Genomic DNA, 22,193 nt, shown 5'->3' with positions numbered 1-22,193 from the left:
GTACGTGAGCCACAGCCACAGCATAGCCACTGATGAGTGGTACAGGTCTGAGCCTGGGAACCGAACCTGGGCCACCACAACAGAGTGTGCCGAACTTAACCACTGGGCCGGCGGCGCTGGCCCTAGAGGTTTCCCTTTTTAAATGATATATATGCTATTCCTTCTTATTACCTGATCCTAGCGCCAAAAACAGCTATTTTACTAATTTTCTCAATTAACTTTGGACTTTTGACAACTAATCTTAATTTTTTGCAGTCCTTTTGGTAACCGAGAACTATGGTTAAATGCTTCAGGTTTGCACACTGCTATCATTCTGGGTAAACCTTCTTTACATTCTATATTTCTATATTTGAACAACTCACATAATTTCCACACTTCTTTACCCACTAAACCAAACAGATCAAATTCTTTATACTTATTGAAATCACAACACCATTTTCTCACATCATTTGACATTATAAAAAGACAGCTTTTAATCCTGGAAGACATCTAAACTGTAATCCCTCATCTTACAAATGCAGAAACATAAGTCTAAAGAGTTTGTCACATGTTTATCTATTTCCAACCCTACAAACACCTTCTTCACCAGAGTAAATACATAGAATTGAAATCATTTCGCACTGGAGTATGAAATTTGAAATGCCATTACAAACATATCTTAATAGACATGAGCTGGATCAATGGGAAAGTTAATTTAAACACACTCTGAAAATTACTGAATACAGTGAATGAAAGGAATATCTTATAAATAATTAATGTTCAAATAAAACCTCCTCCAATACATATTGCCAAATAAATTAATTAAGCATAGATTTTACTCACCTCCCGTATAACTTGCTGCAACTCATCTTCCTCCACATTTTTACGTGTTTCCTCAGCAGCTGGCATTAATGGGATTTTTCCATGCCCTTCTTCCACTTCAGATTTAAACCCTATAGCCTCTGAGGCTTCTTCAGCTGCTCTAACTTCCTCAGAACTTTCCACATCTGGAGGCATCTGCACAGAGCCTTTTCTAGAAGGAGCAGTTGGTGTTAGGGCCACCGACGCTCGGAATACTTTCTTTCTTGGTACCGGATGAGTCTTGGGTTTGCCCACTGAGTCACTAGAAGGTACTCCAGTTCTTCTATTAGCATGAGAGGGACCAGAACATACAGAAGATGACTCTGATGTTGCTTGGGAGAAAACAGACTCTGAGCTTTCTCCAGGAGGGATTTCAAATCCCATTTCTCCAAGTCCCAGGCCCAATTCAGACTTCAGATATGACTGTTCTCGCATCAGTTCAGTGACCTGGAGATCAGAAAAATTGTAATTATTCTCTCTTGAAATTAAGATTGGTAGTTAAAAGAAGATTAAAATCCTAGCTGTGATTCCTGCCAAAAATCACTTAACTTGTAAAGACATGATTCCAATTAATTCATTTAGTAACTACTCAATTTCATTTGCAAAAACAGCATGAAAAATTTAAATTCATAGTGAGATCAAGCCATGAAATGTGTAACCAGAATACACAGTTAGATGAAATTTTACTTGTTACCACATGGGTATCCAAATTACTTGTAAGGAAGAATAACTATTGAAAATCAAAATAACTACTCATAATGCTTTTGCCACCAAATGAACCAAATTTGTTTACAATATTTAAAAAATCAGAATTTTCTGGGCCGGCCCCGTGGCTTATCGGTTAGGTGTACGCGCTCCGCTGCTGGCGGCCCGGGGTTCGGATCCCAGGCGTGCACCGATGCGCCGCTTCTCCGGCCATGCTGAGGCCGCGTCCCACATACAGCAACTAGAAGGATGTGCACCTATGACATACAACTATCTACTGGAGCTTTGGGGGGAAAAAAAAAAGGAGGAGGATTGGCAATAGATAGTAGCTCAGAGCCAGTCTTCCTCAGCAAAAAGAGGAGGATTAGCATGGATGTTAGCTCAGGGCTGATCTTTCTCACAAAAAAAAAAAAAAAAAAAATCAGACTTTTGTTCAAAAAGTAGTCATCTTACAGATCCAACTACTTAAAGGACCTGGATTTCCCCTGGAGTATAAACTAAATACTTTTTATGATGTATTATCTCCTTTAGGCCACAAAGATAAACCACTATTGCAATTAACTGGTTTTCTAGTGGCCTAAAAAAAGCATTTCATGTACACTAGGAAAGCTGTGTATTTATGAAATGTTCTGTCATTCCCTTCCCCAAGGATATAAAAGGAGAGAGGCTTACTGGTTCCAGTACATTCAATGGAGAAGGGCATGACAAGTTATCAGCACTTCTACTGCCACACATTCCCTGCAAAGTAAGAACAAAAGATGTGTGTGTGTGTGTGTGTGTGTGTATTTTTTCAAATTGCAAGAGTTTTATAATAAAATGAAGTGGCTAATTATTGCCCCGAAACATTCCTTTATGTCATAAAGGTCACCCTCCACTATCGTGGGATCCTATAAAATATGTTATTGTGACTGAAGGTGCATAGAAGATGTTCTGATTCTCTGCTGTCACCAACACACATCTCTCAGAATAACGGATCAAAAACTTTTATGGAAAAATATTCATCAGTGATATAGGACATTCTCATTCTATGCTATATACATATGTGTATCTACACATACACATTCTTATTCTACTGATTCTACTCCATGTGTGTGCATATGTTCACGTGTGTGTGTTCTTCTATTTATTTTTAACAAAATCAAATATATTGTTCAAGTGACAGAGAAAAGTTCACGATGTCAACATTTCAAAGCAGTATATAAAACTGCAAAGATATTGGCAAAAATAATACAACTGCTGAAGTTCAAATTTCATGGAAGGGAATATCAGAAGTATGAAAACTGGTACAAAATAAAGATAAATAGTGTCTCCTTATATTCTCTTAGTTGTAAACATGTTTTCTCCCCTTACAAAGATCTCATGTGATTCCCTGAAAAACATAAAGAAGGGAAAAGAATTCAAAATAAAGAAAAAGTTTAAAAGAAATAGTGCTTTATTCAAAGGCAAGAAAGGGAAAAAAAAGACTGGGTGAAATATATATCTGTGTTCTTTGCAGTTACATGCAGTGATTAAAATCTAAATTAGTCATATGTTAACCCACTATCATTTTTCCTTTAAAACCCCCAAACTTTTGTATTGCTCCTTACTTTCTACTATGAAAAATTATGATTAAAATTTTTCAATGTATTTCTAAATATACTAAATATTTAAGAAAATAATCACAACTTGCACATTCAACTGATTTGTAGGAAAGGCTCCTTAAACATTTTGCATGCCTCTAATGCCATTAAAATAAGTGTTTTTAAATTAAGGAATTTGTCCTAAACGATGTGGAACACTAGAAATAAATCCTTAGCGAAAAGTACGCCAAGCCCCAAGCCGCCATACCACAAGTGCTGAGGAACGGAAGGGAGAAGGCACGTGCTGCGCGCGAAGCTGATCCTCCAGGCCCAGCAGGCGCTCCTCCAGCTGCAGCTCCAGCTCCTGAAGTTCCATTCGGACCGAATTTCTCAAACTCTGGAGCTGATCAACTTCATACCTATCGGCATGGTGACAGGCACAAAGTTTGAAAGAAGCAGTTTGGAGATTCATATTAACAGCTCTCTCACCAGCGATCAGAAGGTACTGAAATTCCAAGTTCTATAAATTAGCACACAACTGCAATAGGTGTAATCACTACGACGGTTGGTCTTTCTTCCTCTACCCTCTCTCACAAATACCCCAAACACTAAAAAACAGACCAAAAAAAGGTCGACAATGCTTTCTAGAAGGAAAAATATTTGAGTTACACTAAGACAAAATCAACTTTTACCTTTCCTCCTCAGTCATGTGATGATAAAACATGGTTTGCTGACGCAGCATTGCCAATTCTAAATCCATCATTTGTGTTCTGAACAAATTCAGGCTCCGCCTCATTACCTGGAGCTCCTGAAAAGTATTCTAAGATACAATATAACAAAATTAAACTTCTAAATCATACAAACTATCTTGCAACACAGAGATGTGAGAAGGAACTTACTTCATAAAGAGGTAGAACAGGTGACTTCTGAGTGCTACACGGAGCAGCAGCAAGATCAGGTCCTCGCGTCACAGGGCACTTCAAAGAAGGGAGAGTACAGTCACAAACCAATGCTCAAGTGGCTACTTCTAAATTATCTAAGGTGCTAAAAAGGTGGAATCTGGATCCTAGGTATTTTTCTCTTTGAGATACACATAAACAAACAAACAAAAACACTTTATATTGTAATCAGGAACCAAATAAATCAGTCCCCAATGCTATCTATTACTCCTGTCTGTTTCAGGTATAGGAATGAGGAAGAGGCAAAAGAACAGGTATAGTTCAAATTTATGTTTTACGGGACTTCCCTCTTGCCTTGAGGAAGTAGAAAAACAAAAATAAAACTGAAAAACGTAGAAGCAATAGCAGATGTCATTCTGAGATTACAGACACCATTGACTCGGCTGGAAAGAGTAGCAAGCAACCATCACACTCATCCATAGACATCTGAGCATCTACTACATGTCACTACTTTGGGCAATTAAAAAAGATAAAAGGCGTTCCCATCCTTCAAGTGTTCTCACAGTGTAAGAAAGAAGAGAAAAGAGAAGTTAAAAAAAAACTATTTTAGGGGCTGGCCCAGCGGCATAGTGGTTAAGTTCACGCCCTCTGCTTCAGTGGCCTGAGGTTTGCAGGTTCGGATCCTGGGTACCGACTTACACACCGCGTATCAAGCCATGCTGAGACGGCGTCCCATATATAAAGTAAAGGAAGATGGGCACGGATGTTAGCCCAGGGCCAATCTTCCTCAGCAAAAAGAAGAGGATTGGCAACAGATGTTAACTCAGGGCTAATCTTCCTCACAAAAAAACCGAATTATTTTAATATTGGGGTGGGTGGGGAGTGCTATGATGGAAACAAACAAAAATCCAGATTAGATGAGTGAGCCTTCCCAACAGTGGTGACACCTGAGCTGAGCCTTAACAGTAAATAGGGCTCAGTCAGGCAAAAAAAGGCAAAGGTGAGGCATTCCAGGTAAGAAAAAGCGGCATGTGTAAAAACAGATACCTAGGAACACACAACGATTTAGAGGCCAGCATGCAGTTCAACACGGCTGGAGCACACACAAGGAATGAGACAGGAGAGACAGGCAGAGGCCAGGTCATGAAGAGTATCTGTCTATTGAGTGGGGTGGGGTGAGGGTGGGAAAATTAAGTAGTTGAGTTACTGATGGGACATCCAAGAGGAGAAGACCACATCTAGAGCAGAAGAACAAGCTGGTCTAGAGAAAGAGGTGCACCATGAGGGTGCAGTGGACAGGGCCCCAGCTTTACATAATTACAGCTGAAAGGGTAAATATCTCACTCATGGGGAGAACTCCATTTTGTAAGGGGAAAGAAGAAACACCCATATTCTGGTTAGACTGACAATCATTAGGAGACAATTGTCATGAGGATAAAATCTATATATAAAGAAGGTATATTTTACTACATAACTTGAAAAGTTACAACTTTCATTTTTACTTTCAAAGTGGCTTGCTGTCTACTATGTGATCATCAGAAGAGATCCAGTGTACACATTCCAGGCCTCATAACTCCCAGCTGAACACTGATCATTACATTACACTGTCATTTTCTTCATTTCCTCAATTGTCTAAATATAAGTAGTTCAGAGAAAGATTTAGAAAGGAAATGTAAAATGTCAAAGGCAAACCTAAAGACAATTTACTTATTTTCAAAGCTTTTTTTGGACATTATTTCCAGCCCACTAACAAATCTAAGAGCAATGACTTGAAAAGTGACAAGACACACAGACCATTTTTATGCAAATTCACACTGTACCTGATGTTTTCCTCTGGAGTAGTTCCAGTCCTTGAACCCACAGTGGAGGCAGACTAATTCTGGACCAGGAGACCAGCATCAGGAGTCAGTAGATGAAGGGGAAAGCTTAGTCAGAGAGCTACGAGCGGAACCAGGAAACATACGGCGACACAGAGCCAAGGGAGGAAAACTTAGAAAGGAAGAGGTGGTGAACACTGTCATGTGGCAGAGAGAGGAAGAGAAAACTTGAGACTGAAGATTTTTTAATAATAGGGACAACTTGACTAAGACAAAGATGATGGAGAGGCTAAAGAAGGGAGGATACCTCATGAGTAAAATCTCTTCTCTAGAAGGAAGGGAGATTACGAGCAGAGAAATGAACCTTGTTCAGGATTAGTTACAGCTCTTCCCTTGAGACAGAGGGACGAGTACAGGAGGAGGGCAGGTATAGATAAGTTTAGGCATGTAAGAAATGAAGCAGAGGTGCCTCACACCTGATGGGTCTCAGTTTCTCAGTGAATGAAAAGGCGTGCAGATCAGTAAGAGAAAAAAAGTTAAGAAAGATCTACTTTTTCTCATACCTGTGAAAGATTCTGCAGTGAGCTTCTAATATCATGCAACACTCTTCGCAACTGCATTTCGATGGCGGAAGGAGGGTTCACAGAGCACGCTCGGTAAGGGTAGGCAGCATGTCTATGTGAGTAGGGATACCAGAAAGGGGAAGTGAAGGCACTACAGGTGGTGCCCGAGATGTTGGGAACACTGTGGGTGCTCAGAGTTCTCATGTGCTCACACAGGGGCTTCTCCTGCCACTCAGAGTGGACAGTGTGGAGGGAGCAGGTGGACTGGGATATAGGTGCTGGAGCATACAGAGAGCAGGTGGGAGTCCTTCGATGATGGCACTCCTCCAACCGGTTCGCCTCGCTCTGAAAGGCTTCTTTCTTCACAGATGACGGAGAGATGAAAATAGTGGATTTAACTAAAGACTGACCATCATGCTCAATCACCTCTTCTTCTAACTTCTGTTCCTCTTCAGGTGTGTACTTATAGGTGAAGGAAGGTGGACTGCATCTGGTCTCCTTTCCTGGGGACAACCTAACATTGACAGAGGACACAACCTTTACTGGGCTCAATAAGGTTGTTGGTAAAGACTGAGACCTTCTTAGAGGATAGCCGGCTTTGGCAAATAAGTACCTCTGTTTTAACAGATCTTTTGATTTTACCAAGCTACGCCCTGCTCTTTGATTAGACAAACTGCAAACCTTCATTTGAGCTCTTTGCAAAGCTGTAGTAACTCTGTCCACAGAAGAGGGAGGCCCAGTTGTATTTTCAGAGCCCTTCTCACTGCACTTAGCTTCAACAGAAGCCGATGATTTGAGAATATGGTGCGTGGTATACTGGGGAAATTCACAGTCACTGCTGTTATCCACATCACTTTCAGCACTTGCTTCCCTCAGCAGTTCCAATGGCTGTGCTGGAGACAAATCCTCTTTCATTTCGGTAATTTCAGTAACGGGATCCCCTGCACTACAAGTGGACTGTTTATTTCCTGTATTTTCAACAGTCTCACACTGGGGGAAATCCTGGCTATCTGACCTTCTTTTGTCAGTAACTGTTGTTGCCTTCTTGCTTCCCTTCTGAAAAGGGATCAGAGACTCCTCCTCTGATTCATTAAAATAAGGCTGGTCTTGTGCTGCCGGTGTGACAAGCTCTTCACCAAATGACGTGACTGTTGTCTCACTGTCACAACTATCAGCACTACTCCCCATGGCTTGCAAGGACTCCTGAACCTGTGAAAGGAAAACAGGAGGAAGGATGCAGAATTCAAATAAGAAGGATCACTAACGAAATACCAAACTGATGTGATGCTTCCATACTTTTAGGGACTCCTGCCTCAGATGTGGCCCCGGTGCTGTTCAAAACTGCTTTTACTGCTCCTGATCAGCAACCCTTCCACTTTCTCACAAAGGTTATTCTAGACCTTTACTATTTTCCTTATTGTCCTTTTCAACATCCATCTCCTTTTCTTCCAACACATGACACTGACTCAGAGAAAATGGACAAAAATCGCTTAACTTTCTTCCCCAACACATACAAACTTCCCCATACCTCTCCCCCATCATTCCCTCCTCTGCATTCTGAAAGGAAACTGTGTCTCTTGTTTCAAAGCTAATCCTTCCAACCTGTACCTCTGATCATACCCTCTCCAGGACTTGGGTATTTCTCCAGTTTCATCCCAGATTTTTCTGCATCAAATTCTCCTTCTCTTACAGTGGCCCCCCGGCCAAAAAACTTCCCTAAGTCATTACCGTATGAAAAAGACAAAAAGACCTATCACCCCCTTCAGCTATCATCATTTAAAAAGTCAACATTCGTATCTTCTCTTTCTTATAGTCGATTTACTCTCCAATCATGCTTTTGTCTCATTTACTCCATCAGAACTATTTATTCAACTATTCAATTTCCAAATAACCAAATCCTGATCTTTCACTCTGATGGCCATAGTTTTCCTTTTAAAAGTTTCTCGTCCATCTCCCAATTTTTCTGCCCACTGGGTTATTCTTTCTGAGTCTCCTTAGACATTTCTCTTGTCTGTCTATCCCTTAAATGCTATGTTTCTAAAGGCTCTTTTTCGGATTCTCATTTTCTCTTATTCCAATTTTCTTTAAAACTTGCTTATAGAGTTTTAAACATTTTTCATGTACATTCTGTGTACTGCACACGTAGACTATAAGCTCCTTGAGGATAAAGACGTGCCTATCTTCTGGGTTATCTAGTATACACTAGCTCAAAAGTAATACAATACTCAGCAAGCTATGGATCCATACTTAATGTCAGTTATTAAATAAACAATTATTGTAAAATACTGAAACACAATGATAAAAAGTAAGGAAAATAACAGACAGAATAGATTAACAATTAAAATGACCTCTCTTATACTGGTAGTCCAAAAATAAGGGAGAAGCTTTTTTTTGTTGTTTTTAAATATTCAGTCCAAGAGAGATGAAGAATGAGAAAAACCTAAAATTCATAGTCAAATTCTTAGATAACATCCGCATCCCAGGAAAGTTTTATTCTTACAGTCATTTGAAAAATAAAGATTATACAGATTCAGTCTTGAAATGTACAGCTACTAAAAAATCACCTAAACTGAAGAAGTTAATCATAGTGCCTACTACAGTAGAAAATTTTACCTGAAGATGATTAACGGAGAGGGGCTCTGTCGAATCTTCAGCAAAACCACTGCTATCAGAATGCTGACTTGCGGTACGTAACAGATGATCTACCAAAAGAAATGTCATTAAACAAAACTGTTAAACATGACGTCAATGAGAACAATATTATTACAGATATATGATTCCCAACAAATATATGATACACACATTCATTGTTTCTTAGAAAAGTATGCATCACTTACACAAAACTGTGGCTTCAAAGCACAGGAGGTAACTTCAATTCAAACAAAAACTGAATCAGATCTATCACAAATTCTCAGTGTTCAGTTGCTAATTAAGCTCTAATTATAATGTACTTTGGTAAATCCAGTTAACGTTCTATTCTTGGAGGACAACTGGTTGAAAAAAACAACGCCTCTAATAAAAATAAGAGTCCCAAAGCAAACCATTTCCATTATGTAAATATATAAAGATATTTAGAAGGTGAAATTAGAAGTTTAAATGCAGTGTGTAAAAACTTCTACTATCTTCCTAATAAGAAAATAAGAATACAATTAAGGCCAATAAATTAAATAATTTGTATGCAAGGGTATACTTAAATGCCTCTGATGTTTCAAATGATGCAAATATTTGTAAGGTATGAAACAATTATTTCATAACAGTTGCATGAAACTCAGTCAACCAGTACATAATATTGCTAATCTTTTAACCATCTTGTTCATTTTTCACTTCAAAATTCTAATTCCTGGTTAGTATAACCTAAAAAATTTTTTTTTAAGTAACTGAAATGGCCAAGTAAGCACAGCAAGTAAGATCACATGCCCTTCCACACCACAAGTATCACAGGGGGAGAGACTGTGCAACCATTACAGTTACTAAGGGAGATGCTTCATAAGATAGTCAAGTTCTGCAGAACTTCAAAAGCAACAGGCTAAATAAAGTGTTTACCAAACCCACATTCATTTAAGATTTGAACGACAGAAAGAAATAACTTAATAATATGTTTGAATAAAATCCAAAATCAATTAAAGTCTGTCTGACTTTGAAAACTATTACATCATAGCCTCAGGTTCAACCAGCAACATGGAATGGAATAACTTTTTCCCCACTGAAAATTTAGAATATTTCGGTAATATGGTTTTAAAATTAACAAAACTCCATAACGAAAAGTAAGGAATTGAATCCATATCCTTGAAAAGTCTAGGTAAATTAGAATAACTGTGAAACTGAATTGGAATAAGCTGTTACCATATGTACTAATTATGTATTACACTGACTGAGAAAATGATTAGCATTCTATGTCATAGTAGCTACCACCGTAATTATGTTTGCATGTCTTTTTTTAAAAACACTAGACTGTGAGCATTCTGAAGGCAGAAACCTTATTTATTCTTTGTATCCCAAGTACCTAGAGCAAGCTAACAATAAAAAATGTTTGCTGAATGAGTCAATGATGATGATTTTCTCCTTAAAGCAACAAAAGAATTAAGCAGTCACTTAAAGGATTTGGAAGTGAAACTGCCTATCTGGTCAGGCAAAGGGCAGTGGCCAGAGAGCCAGGGAAGCCCTGACTAGCTCTGTTCAGGTTCTCTCTGCTAAGATCTGTTCTATCTGTAGCAGAGCAGTTTGTGCCAAGTTCACCTCTCCGTGGTCAGTCCTGAGTTCACGCAGGTTAGGTCAGAGTGTAGACAGGCTTCAGAACAGGTGTCAGGCAGTGGAAAGAGCAAGGAGGCCTGGATGCAAGTTCCTGCTTTATTGCTGTAAGGAGTAATTTCTCTCCTCAGCAAATCAGGATTATAAGTCTCCTATCTATCTCACAGGGCTACTTCAGGAGCTAAGTAGAATATAGGTGAAACTATCCTGTAAACTATAAATCACAATCTAGGTTCTTTAGTCAGACATTTCAATTTCACAAAAAACACAGTTTGCCAAAGAAAAAGGTGGAACTAAAAAGAAACAGACCTCTGTCCTAACTGAAGAGATAAGACATTATTTCTGATGAAAAACTAGAAAGTTAGAGCAAACGTTGAAGTGAGGACAAAACAAAATCTGGAAATTTTATTTATCCAGTATCATAAAGAAACAAAACAAGACACCGGTATCCTCTGCTAGACTAAAGGAAATATTGTATGCCTTCTGTAATAAGGAAAATGCTGGGCTGCACTCAACATTATCTACTGAACGTTAGCTTGTGACAGGAGTGGAGTCACTAAACCTCTCTGGGCTTCAGGTTTTAAATCTCAGGACTGGATTTGAGATTAAGATCACTGCAACTTCAAAAGTCCTATTACTAAAGTGTAAAGTATTTTTATACATGCATCATATGCATTTTTACTAAACTTGTGAAGTAAATATATTACCAGTGATTCTAATTCTGCAATTATGATTAATCTAAGATACTTGCATATCACATTACCAAAATTTGATAGGCTACCTTCAAAAATGACTAAAACACTATATTGTTCTCTCTCCCTCTCCTGCACACACACAACCATTTTACTGTTAATTTATAAAAATACGATTCATAAAAATATTAAGATTTTTACTTACGCCACCAAAAATAAGAGATCCTATATCAATAAGAGGAAGAAACTCAGAAGTGAATATAAACCACATTCCATCTTTCCCACCACAGGAACCTTACTCTTGAAAGATCTTCAAGTAATTATACTGTTTTTATATGCTTTTGACACAGGGCAAGCTGCTTTTCCAATATATCCCTTGTCTACCTATCTAAAGCAAAGATTCCTTGATGGCTGTGAACACTGCCTTACAGCTCAGAAACATACACATATATTTATGAACTTACAAGGGAAAGAAAATTAAGTAGTAAAGTTCCTTTTATGTTTTATCAGAACTGTAGTGACCTAGTGAGAGTGAAACTCTTGTTTCTTAGTACCATATTGCAATAAAAGAAAAACTATATGCAAACTGTCTCTTATGAAGTCATTTCAGAGATCAGAAGAGAACACACATGTAATCTGCTATTCTAGGAACATACATATGAATCTTTGCTTAAAAAAAAACCAGGGTGGTTCAGCATGGGTAAACTTTTAAAAATAAAACTTTTTTAAAACAGTCCGACTTTCACGTGTAAAGTTTTAAAAATAAAACTTTTTTAAAACAGTCCTACCTTCAGTGGTCATTTTAACTTCTTTACTTCCTCTCTCCTCTTCTCTAAATCTCAAAAGCTTTGTGACTTGAAACATCAGACATGTTTTTCTTGTTGCAAGTTAAAAGTGAAAGGAATGGATTCCAAGGTTCTTTGGTCAATAATTAATAATTCAAGAGGAGAACGATATCCACAGCCACTCACCTTTGATCCACAGTTTGAATTTAACTTAACTAGCTTTAACTATTGCTGAGAGATTGGCATTTTTTGTCAGAGGCATATTCACGTATTATACCTAGGCGCCACATTTAAATAATGAAAACCCAGAGGTGGGTAATACAAGTGTATATTTCAATCATAACCATGTAAAAAGTAGCCCTGATCTGTTGCACTTTCTATCACTTCCAATATAGCCCTTATGCAAAACTTAAAAATATTTAAAGTACATGGAATTGTGTAAGGAGGTCATAACAGGATAAGCAAAAACTACAACGATTTTATGAGCACAAGTCTTCAAGAAGATACAAAAAAATTCTATAACAAACCATAATGAAGCATGCATACCAGTGTTCTTAGTCTTCTTTTTATACTTATAGGTACTACAAACACTGGTAGATTAAAACCCCTTTTCCAAATCAACTGACGACATTTTGGTAATGTGCTCCGGAACTAGTGGATATGGGTCTACTTACCTCTCTTTGACTTGGTGAGACCTAGCTGGTAAGTGGCTGGAACATGAGGAGCTTCTCCCTCCGTACTTTGAACCTAAAGAATAGTTTTAAGTAGTTAAAACTTAAAGAATCTATGGCAAAGAAGAATAGCTCTTGACAATCATTTATGAAACAAATCAACCTAACAAAAAAGGTACCAAAGCTTTATATATTTAAAAAATGCAAGACATCTTATCTCAAAATTGTTAAGAATGTCCCACATCTTAATCTTATGATCTATTTTCCAGTTAACAAAAGGACTGCAAGTTTGTAGCTAGCAAAGAAAAATGATTCCTTGTATAAACTACTTCATTAAAAAAAGTCGCCATCAAATGAAAAATAGATCCATAAGAAAAAGTTCTCGAAATGTTGAACTTCCACGTGTGAGGTCAACCCCAGGAGAAACACTGGTATACGCATCGCAGCAGGGTGACGCACAGTTGAGACAATTACAAGTCCTGCATCTCTGAAAAATGGTACATCGTGCTCCCAATGCAAAATTTTATAAAATCCCACAAATTTTCAGGTATCAAAAGCCACTCATGTAAGACTGCTTTGTCCTGACATAAACGTTCTTTTAAGATATAACTTGGGAGTTGTAAGTGAAAAAGCAGGTTTCATTACAGAACTAAAATGTTGAAAATCTTAAAACATAAATCCTCCCTGAAAACTATGTTCAAAGAAGGTATCAAACCCACAAAAGTTATCTTTTTATGCTGTCTTTTTTTTCCCTACATGCACACCTATATAATTTAGGAATTTTCAGTTTCCTTATTTACCACACGCACCCCCCCCCAAATACTCTATTCTAACATAACTAAGTCTATACTAAGATTAAACATTGGGTAATACTAATTCCCAACACTTTACCCTGTAATGATTAGTACTTAAAATAATAAATAACATCCTAGTAAAGTGGGCAAACTAGTCAAACCTATGGGTTTTCAACCTTGAACAAATCAGAGAGCAAATAGCAAACAGGTTTTAGGTAGAACCCTGGTAGTTTTGAATGAATCCATTTAAGAATTAGAAATATTCCACAGGAATGAATGGAATGACCAACACAAAAAAAAAAGCTCAAAGGTTAATGATATTATTACCCAATTTAAAACTTGCTCTGATTTGTGATAATTTCATCCTATATAGTTCCATGAATCCAAGATTACACATCTTTTGAAAACTGGAAGCACACTGGTTATTTAAAACTATCACCTATAAATCACATATAAAACAGTTTCTAGTATTGTTATTATTGAAAAATTATAATAGTATTCTTCAAAGCAGCAGACATAAGTTCAACAGGAAAACCATTGTTTTGTGTGCAAAGAAACAAAACGCATTTTCTTTTTATATTCAACAAAAGGTCTATTAATAGTCTCTATTCAGGCCTACCCTACTTCAAAGAGTTTTCTGTAAAGTAAATATCACAAAGACCAAAAAATTATAACTGAAATCCAAATGTCTCTTTAATTATATTCTAGGACTCTCAGCCTAGGCACAGCATTATGATACACCAAATTATCATCTCTCATTTTTAAAGGTAAAATTATCATATATTATATTCCTTAGATTTATAAAATTAGTGACAAAATAACATCACTTTCGTGAATATGTATCCTCAGTACACTATCCTTCAAGACGCTACTCTAGGCAAAAAAAAAAATCTACTCCCTCTCGCCTTTCACTACAAATTCCAGAATTAATTGAAAGAAAAGGGCCCGTAAAAATATAAGCTGAGAGGGTCATATTTTACTAATAAAACTACTAAAGTCAAGATCCTTCTTCCCACCTTCTCAGCAAAATCATCAATCATTTGTTGAAGACAGAAACAGACTTGCTGTTGATAATGGTTGAAATTTCATAGCTTATTATGTTTTACTATTGGTCACAGTTGTGCAAAGGAAAGCAGTCAGATTCAAAATGGAGTGCACCACAGAAAATTATGACACAAACACAGAACTTAGATTTATGTGGCAGGATTTTCCCTATTCGATAGTTTCAAATCTTCAGTAGAATTCTGGTCATTTGCTACAGGTTGCCTTTCATTAAATTAACTATCGCTAAATACTGACAACTGAATTGAGTGATGGATAATGAGTATTCATTATACCATTTTCTCATCTTCGGGTAAGCTTGAGACTTTCTGTAATCAAAATTACAAAAAAAACTACAAACTACAAAAACCAAAAGGATAAATTGCTTGGTCTCAGTGTTTTGGGATTTAAAGCTGTATGAAAACAGCTTCAGAGTAACCCATACATTTGAGTTACTTCATTTTAAAAATGTTTTAATAAAACAAAGACTATACCTTTTTGAATCAATGTCCTGCTACCATGGCAGGCACCTACTTTGTTTTTTTGTTTTTTTTTTTGGTGAGGGAGATTGTCCCTGAGCCAACATCTGTGCCAGTCTTTCCTCTATTTTGTATGTGGGACACTGCCACAGCACGGCTTGATGAGTGGTGCAGGTCTGGGCCCGGGATCCAAACCCGTGAACCCGGCCCACAGAAGCGGAGTGTGCCAAACTTAACCACTATGTCACTGGGCTCCCCCCATCTACTTTGATTTTTTAACATCTGTCATATTTATCTTGACTAAGATACATCTTCTAGGCACCATACTATTGTATCATGTTCTACAGAGTAGCAATATGTGGAATGTCCTAACTCAACCCTTCCTCTAAGGTTTAAAGAGAACTGTATAGCAGTTTAAAAAAACAAGAAAGTCAAAACTAGAGGTTTAGAAACTATAATTCTAATTTTTAATGACATCTCAAAAAAATTCAAAGGAAAGAATTATTTTTCTAAAGAAGTAGTATGGGGCTGTGAATCAGATGACTTGAGCTCTTGTCCAATGTCTGACCCTACCAACCAGTCCGACCTTTACCAAGCTGTACGGTACAGTCAAGAGTAGCAGGTTTGTGCAAAGACCTGAATTCAAGTCTTATTCATGCCACTCACTGGCTAAACGGCTTCAGATAATTATCTGAATTATCTGTGATAATTATCTCAGTTTTCTTAACTGCAAAATAAAGATTGAAACTCCTACTTCACAGGTCCTTAGGATGATCAAATGTGATTGCAAATAAGTATTTTGAAACAGTAAAGCAGTAAAGATGTACAACAGATCTCTCTCTGCCATCCTCCAGGAACTCCCTACACTGATACCCCCTTGTCCCTCCCCCCAGTAAGGCACTGACATCAAAGTGAACATTATATCCCTCAGAAAGAGGATGGAGAACCACCGTTGCCAAGTAACATCAAATGTTAGAGGGGAAAAACGTCTCCTCATCTGTAAAGGGAGAAAACTGGAAACGAATTCCAAGATCTCTTTCCTCACTAGGTTATGATTGTATAATTAGTTGCAAATTTTTACCTTAAGAATAAAAAAAAAAAAAACACCTGAGGCCAGCCCAGTGGCGTAGTGCTTAAGTTCCTGTGCTCTGCTCTGGCGGCTGGGGTTCCCAGGTTCGGATCCTGGGCACAGACCTACACACCGCTCATCAAGCCATGCTGTGGCGGCATCCCACATACAAAGTAGAGGAAGACTGGCACAGGTGTTAACTCAGGGACCATCTTCCTCAAGCAAAAAGAGGAAGACTGGCAACAGATGTTAGCTCAGGGCCAATCTTCCTCACCAAAAACAAACCAAAAAAACCCCTTCCAAGTTGTACTCACACACATACATGTATATGGTTTACTCTTATTGTCAGGTAAATACTTTTTAAAAAGTTAACTTAGTCTTGTAGATAAATATCAAATAAAACTTAGTGGTTAACTGGGCTTTGAAGTAACAAACATCAGTGCATATGTGTTAGTGTTCATCTTCTACTATGGACACAATACTTGCCTGCAAAACATATACAGTTAAATTTGAAAGGCCAAAGGAACAATTTAACTATCCATTAATTATCTGACTGATTTGGGATTATTTTAACTCAGCCTAACATAATAAAAAGAATCCTGAAACTTAATGGCTACAAATAAGTAATAAGGTACATTAGTTAAATCAACAATCAGTGTGAAGACAGGATTAGAAATACTAAAACTTCAGAGCTTATAAAATTATGTATACTTCCAATAATATCTATATTTGAATATAAATTCATTTACAGAGTGAAGAGACACAGAACAACCTATTTATAACCTACACAGATAAAACTTTTCCTTCCTCCAACATTTAAGTATGAGAAATTTTTCCCTCACACCTGAAAGATGAACAACTGCTTACTGAGTAGGATCACTCCAGTTTAACTGTGAGTCATTCACACTATTCATCTATGGCTCTAGGGGGTGACCATGACGTATTTATTCAAAATAAAACCATTTTAAGAAGAACACAAGAATTATCCAGCCAAGTCATTTAGAATTACAAAACTCAAGAGTAGGGTGTTACAACTTTTAGATACACTGAAACATTTTCAATAGTCTACTTTTTTTTTTTATAAGGCAAACTGATTTTTAATTAAAAATAGTTTCTGGTCCTTTTTTTTTCCTTAACATAAGAAATAGTCACTTTCATTCTCCAAGGCCTGGGTCAGTCTTGCCATCTATTTAACTCTCTTTACATTTAAACTTAATTTCCTCTCATTGCTCCTCGTGACTGCCAGATCTTACCTTTTGCCTCAGAGGGATCAGGCAGCTTCATGAACAAAGCCATGTCTGCAACATTTCTCCTATCTAGTTACCCAAAGCAGCTGGCAGTAGCTAATCTGAAAACTGGCTTACTGAGAGAGAGAGAGCATGTACTCTAACTTATATTTATTCACTCTTTTTACAGGAAGAAAGTTCCCAGTAGGAATCAAACCTCAAGGGAAAGGAGTCCAAAAGAAAAATAGTAACAACCTACTTTGAATGGGATCTAAAAGTTTGCCTCAATAAGATTGTTTCTTCATTTGTCAGTACGATTCAAATCATGCTTGGGAGAAGAGGAAATTAAAGCAACACATTATTTCCCTTCTTTATCCATTGTTCTACATGCTCTCTTTAAAGTTCCCAAAGGGAAAAAAACACAATTCTAAGAGCTTTTTCTCCATATCTAAAATATATCTGAAGAACAAGGATTCATTATCCTTAAAATTCCTCATATTCACAACATAGCTATGGTTGATCATATATTTTTTGAAAACAAAAATCTACCATTATTGTTCAACCACCAATGGCTGTAATCTTGTACTTCAGAAAAAAAAATGTTCACTTCAATGTCACATTACTTTCTCCATTAACTGCTTTTGCCAGCAGAGGGAGCAAAAGAACCCCAGTCTATCATTAAATGTTAACTTGCCACCAAAGTGCATCAGCACTTTATAAAGGTTTTAAAGATCTTTTGTGTATAGCATCAATTAATTAAAAAAAAAAAAACTATAGCTTAGAATTCAGGAATTCGAGAAGTTAAAAAGCAACATATAAGAGTATCTTCTTATCTGAGTCACTGATATCAGATTTCCAGGTATCTAACATAGTTTGTTTACATTTTTATTTTTATTTTATTATTATTTTTTTTGGTGAAGAAGATTGGCCCTGAGCTATCTGTTGCCAATCCTCCTCTTTTTGCTTGAGGAAGATTGTTGCTGAGCTAACATTTGTGCCAAGCTTCCTCTATTTTTTTTGTATATGGGATGCCCCCACAGCATGGCTTGCTGAGCCACGTGTAGGTCTGCGTCTGGGATCCAAACCCACGAACCCCGGGGCCGCCAATGCAGAGTGTGCAAACTTAACCACTATGCTACCAGGCCACCCCCATTCACATTTTTATACTCTGCTATTGTATTAAAACAAGGAAACTCATTATCATATCTGACTGTCATAGAAGAGTGGCCCTAATGGAAGGCAAGAAGTTACACTTTAATCACAAGCGCTAGGACAAGTTTAGACCAAAACAAAGTCAAAAAACGAATTTAACAGTGAAACGGAACAAAAAGGTTTTAATTAAAGTAGTCATTTTCCAAATTCATTATAATGAGAAATAAATATTATGGATTAAATAGGAGAAATATAAAAATATATAAATAAAAAAAAAGCTTACAAAAACTGTAAAATATTTCAAAATGCTGCTCCTGCTCCCTTTTTATTTCACTTTTTAGTTGAACTTTAAGTGTTAAAAGATACATCCAAAGACCACAAAAAAGGTAAATAGCTATATGAGCAATCGAAATTTTGCAATAAATGAGAAATCTTCACTAATGTGAGAGACACACTCACCTAAGAAGACACTTATGGGCAGAATCAATGATCCCGTTTTCCAATCCCCTAAAATAATGCCATGTGATTCTAAAACTGTGAGCTATTACTAAAACTATTGTGTAATAAATTTTAAAAAGAAAAATTGCATATTATATAATTTATAGCCACAACTCTCCAGCAGTACATATATGCCTCAAGTTCCTCATGTGTAAAATGAGACCACCACTGCCCGCCTCACAGACTGAGAGAGAAAACGACTTCAACGGCCTAGTACAGTGCCTGCCACAAGGTTCGGTGTCCACCCCAAGCTATACAGCTCCTACTCGTAAGTATCAGCTCCCGTTATTCAAAAGCAGTTTTAGCTGAACTTCATCAAAATGAATATTTTTATCTTGTCCAATTTGAAATTTATGTAAACTAGCAGGAATATCAGCAGGTTAAAGAAAAAAAGTAACCAAACATTGGTCTTCTGGGCTTACAGAAATCCTTTTCAGTGGCCTTTCAAACCTCCTTCCTCAAGGCTCCCTATCCTCCCCTTCAGGTATATATCTTCACATGCCTTCCAGTCTCACACCCAACCTATTCTCCAAGCTTTCTTCACACTTACCCTTTCTACTGAGATACATTAAGAAAAGCTCACCCAACGGCACAGAGCAATTCAGTGGCTGACAGAACTCAAACCTGTTTGATTTCAGAGTTTGTGTTTTTAACATCATGCAATATTGATTTGAATTTGAATATCCTCTCTCAGGGCTTTCTCAGGGCATCAAAATCTTAAACTGAGAGAAAAAGGGGTTAAAGGTCAAGTATCAGCAGGGGATGACAGGATCTAGAGGAGCCCATGAACTGTCCCATGACCCTCACACATCACATAGTTCTGTGACCACTCCTTGGTTTGTGAAACACAGAATACCTGAAAAGTCAAAATTAGGATGATTTTTTCTAGTATAAATCTATTTTAAAAACATTTTTTGGCACTTTTTTCCTAACTCACTATTTGAAACAAGACTCAGTTATTTTTTACCTACCTCTTCCATTTCAAAGGAGTCCTTCTGCTGTGCCATTATATTTCTTATGGATGGGATCGTCAGCGGCGCGCACAGCTCTTTCTCAGGTGTGGACACACTGGCATTTTTCAGCTCACTGTGGCTGGACATGTTGAAATCGTCACCTAAATCAGATTCCGTAATACCAGACTCCTCACCCAGTTTACTCTCATGACTTTGAGTTTCTTTACTTTGTTCACTTTCAGTTTCTTGGTTCAAATTACCGATTGCTTCATCACAAAGTGTATCCACGTCAGCAATCTCCATAAGAGTTGCTGAACTACCTGATACTTCTTCTTTAACTGTAGCTAACATAGAAGAAGAGTCTTTCTTCTTTACAATTTTTTGAGACTTCTGATCATGTTTACTGCCACTTTCTTCCATCACTGACACATTCAGAATCTTTCCTTTTTCAATTGCTGAGAAAGGAGTACTACCTTCTCCTTTCTCTGTTTTATCAACACATAAATTTAGTTTTGATAGTGTTTTCATCAAGCGATTTGCAGTGTTACTTCGGGTTAAAGGTGGAGGCGAGTCTGTCTCCTTGTTAGAGGTCACTGAGGACATACTTCCAATTCTCTGTAAAGGAGTCCCAGAGACTTGGGAATATAAAGAAGAAAACGCATTGGCCACAGTAGTAAGCACTTCAATTTGACGAAAACGGCCTACAGGAAGAAAAATGCATTAATTATATACATATTTATGTTTATATATATCCATCCATTAATTTGTTACTATTGTTCAGAATTCTAATTACTGAACTTAAACCACAAAGATTATGAAACCAGATTTTTTTCCTTATCTAATACTTAAAACTTCTCTATATTTACTGTTGAGAGGGAGGAAGATTTTTCACTCTAAGCACTAGAATTTACATTGGAAAAAAGCACAAAGCATGATTGACAACAGTGAGTAAAACTAGCTAATGATCTACAGCTGTGATTCTGTTTTTAGGGCTTGGACTCCATTAAGACTCTTCCAAATGTCTTCCTAATAAAAGTATACAGAAGTATATATTTCAGACCTAATGGGGGGGTGTATTTATAGATCTCTTAAAGCTAATCCAAGAACCACCTAGGGATCTCAGTTTTGGAACTTCTGGTCACCAGGGAAAAATAAGCAAAGACACAACATGACTAAAAATTATCAAATTACCTATGCTATTTTAGCTTTACGAAAAGCACCTAAAATTGACTAACTTCATTTAATAGTAACAAGGCCCCTCCTCTACATTCCTTCTTGAACAAAAGCAATCTGGAGATAAGTATAAGCTTCTACAAGTTACACTCTGCAACGTGATAAGTGTTCCTCTACAAGATAACACTTAAATAAGTCAAGATTGGGAAGGAGGGGAAGAATAGGCAAGTTAACTTCTATAAATAGAATAATAATTCAGAATAAATAAAACAGGTATTGTGTTAACCTCAGTAATTAAATTTCCACTGCTATTCGTAGAAATTAGTAAGGCTTTAAAATAAGACCATCTTGCTGTGGATGCTATAATTTTAAAAATAATATGCTAACATTGAAAAACCTTACTTGTTAAAGCATAATTTGGGTTTTCTACTTCCATTCGTTGCATTTGAGCACTCAAAAATACTTTAATATCTATCCCTCTAGCAAATGATGATGAATTAAAAAATCTGGAAGGAATTTTAGAAGCAATATCTGGTTCATCTCGTCCAAATCCGAGATTATAAAGAATTTCTTCAGGATCTTCCTCATAAAGTTCCAACAATTCTGAAACACTACAAAAAAAGAAAAGAGAAACATCAAGATATAAAATAAGTTTATAGTCCACATCACATTATAAATGAATTCATATTCCTGCATTCCTGTGATAAAATCTTTTTCTACAGCTTCTGCTCTTTAAACCATTATTTCAGCATCTTTATACATTGTGTACTAAATGTGATAAATAGCCCTTAAAAAGGGTCCATTCTCTTTAGCTGTTAGTATTGGGGAAATGAGCTAACCCCTAAGAACACAGTAAGAGACTAAAAGATTCCTCACCTTATTTTTTTTGTCATTTTAAGAGATTCCCAGTAAAGGAGCTAAAACAATTAGAGGACAGCTGAGGGAGAATAAGGAAAAAACAGATTAAAGAAGAAACGAGAGGGAAAATACACTAGGAAGCTGGTAGAACTTTGGTACCAAGAAGCATTC

At 37.0% G+C, this 22,193-nt stretch overlaps 1 protein-coding gene across 4 annotated transcripts in view; it reads right to left on the bottom strand.

The window, feature by feature from the left end:
- Positions 1-22,193, bottom strand: part of ITPRID2 (ITPR interacting domain containing 2) — a 44,161-nt gene that overhangs the window by 8,045 nt on the left and 13,923 nt on the right. For 3 of the 4 annotated variants that reach the window (XM_058549364.1, XM_058549366.1, XM_058549363.1), the window contains 10 exons: positions 21,567-21,775; positions 20,010-20,692; positions 12,783-12,855; positions 8,997-9,085; positions 6,384-7,592; positions 4,004-4,081; positions 3,797-3,924; positions 3,373-3,523; positions 2,218-2,283; positions 823-1,287 (listed from right to left, as the gene is read on the bottom strand). In XM_058549364.1, the coding sequence (XP_058405347.1) occupies positions 823-1,287; positions 2,218-2,283; positions 3,373-3,523; positions 3,797-3,924; positions 4,004-4,081; positions 6,384-7,592; positions 8,997-9,085; positions 12,783-12,855; positions 20,010-20,692; positions 21,567-21,775 (3,151 nt within the window). The remainder of the gene's footprint in view (positions 1-822; positions 1,288-2,217; positions 2,284-3,372; positions 3,524-3,796; positions 3,925-4,003; positions 4,082-6,383; positions 7,593-8,996; positions 9,086-12,782; positions 12,856-20,009; positions 20,693-21,566; positions 21,776-22,193) is intronic. The other variant, XM_058549365.1, reaches the window with a different exon arrangement.

The sequence above is a fragment of the Diceros bicornis genome, chromosome 10 (assembly GCF_020826845.1).
Source record: "Diceros bicornis minor isolate mBicDic1 chromosome 10, mDicBic1.mat.cur, whole genome shotgun sequence".
Taxonomy (NCBI): domain Eukaryota; kingdom Metazoa; phylum Chordata; class Mammalia; order Perissodactyla; family Rhinocerotidae; genus Diceros; species Diceros bicornis.
Note: the sequence above shows the minus strand (reverse complement) of the source record. Positions and strands in the feature narration are given on the sequence as shown.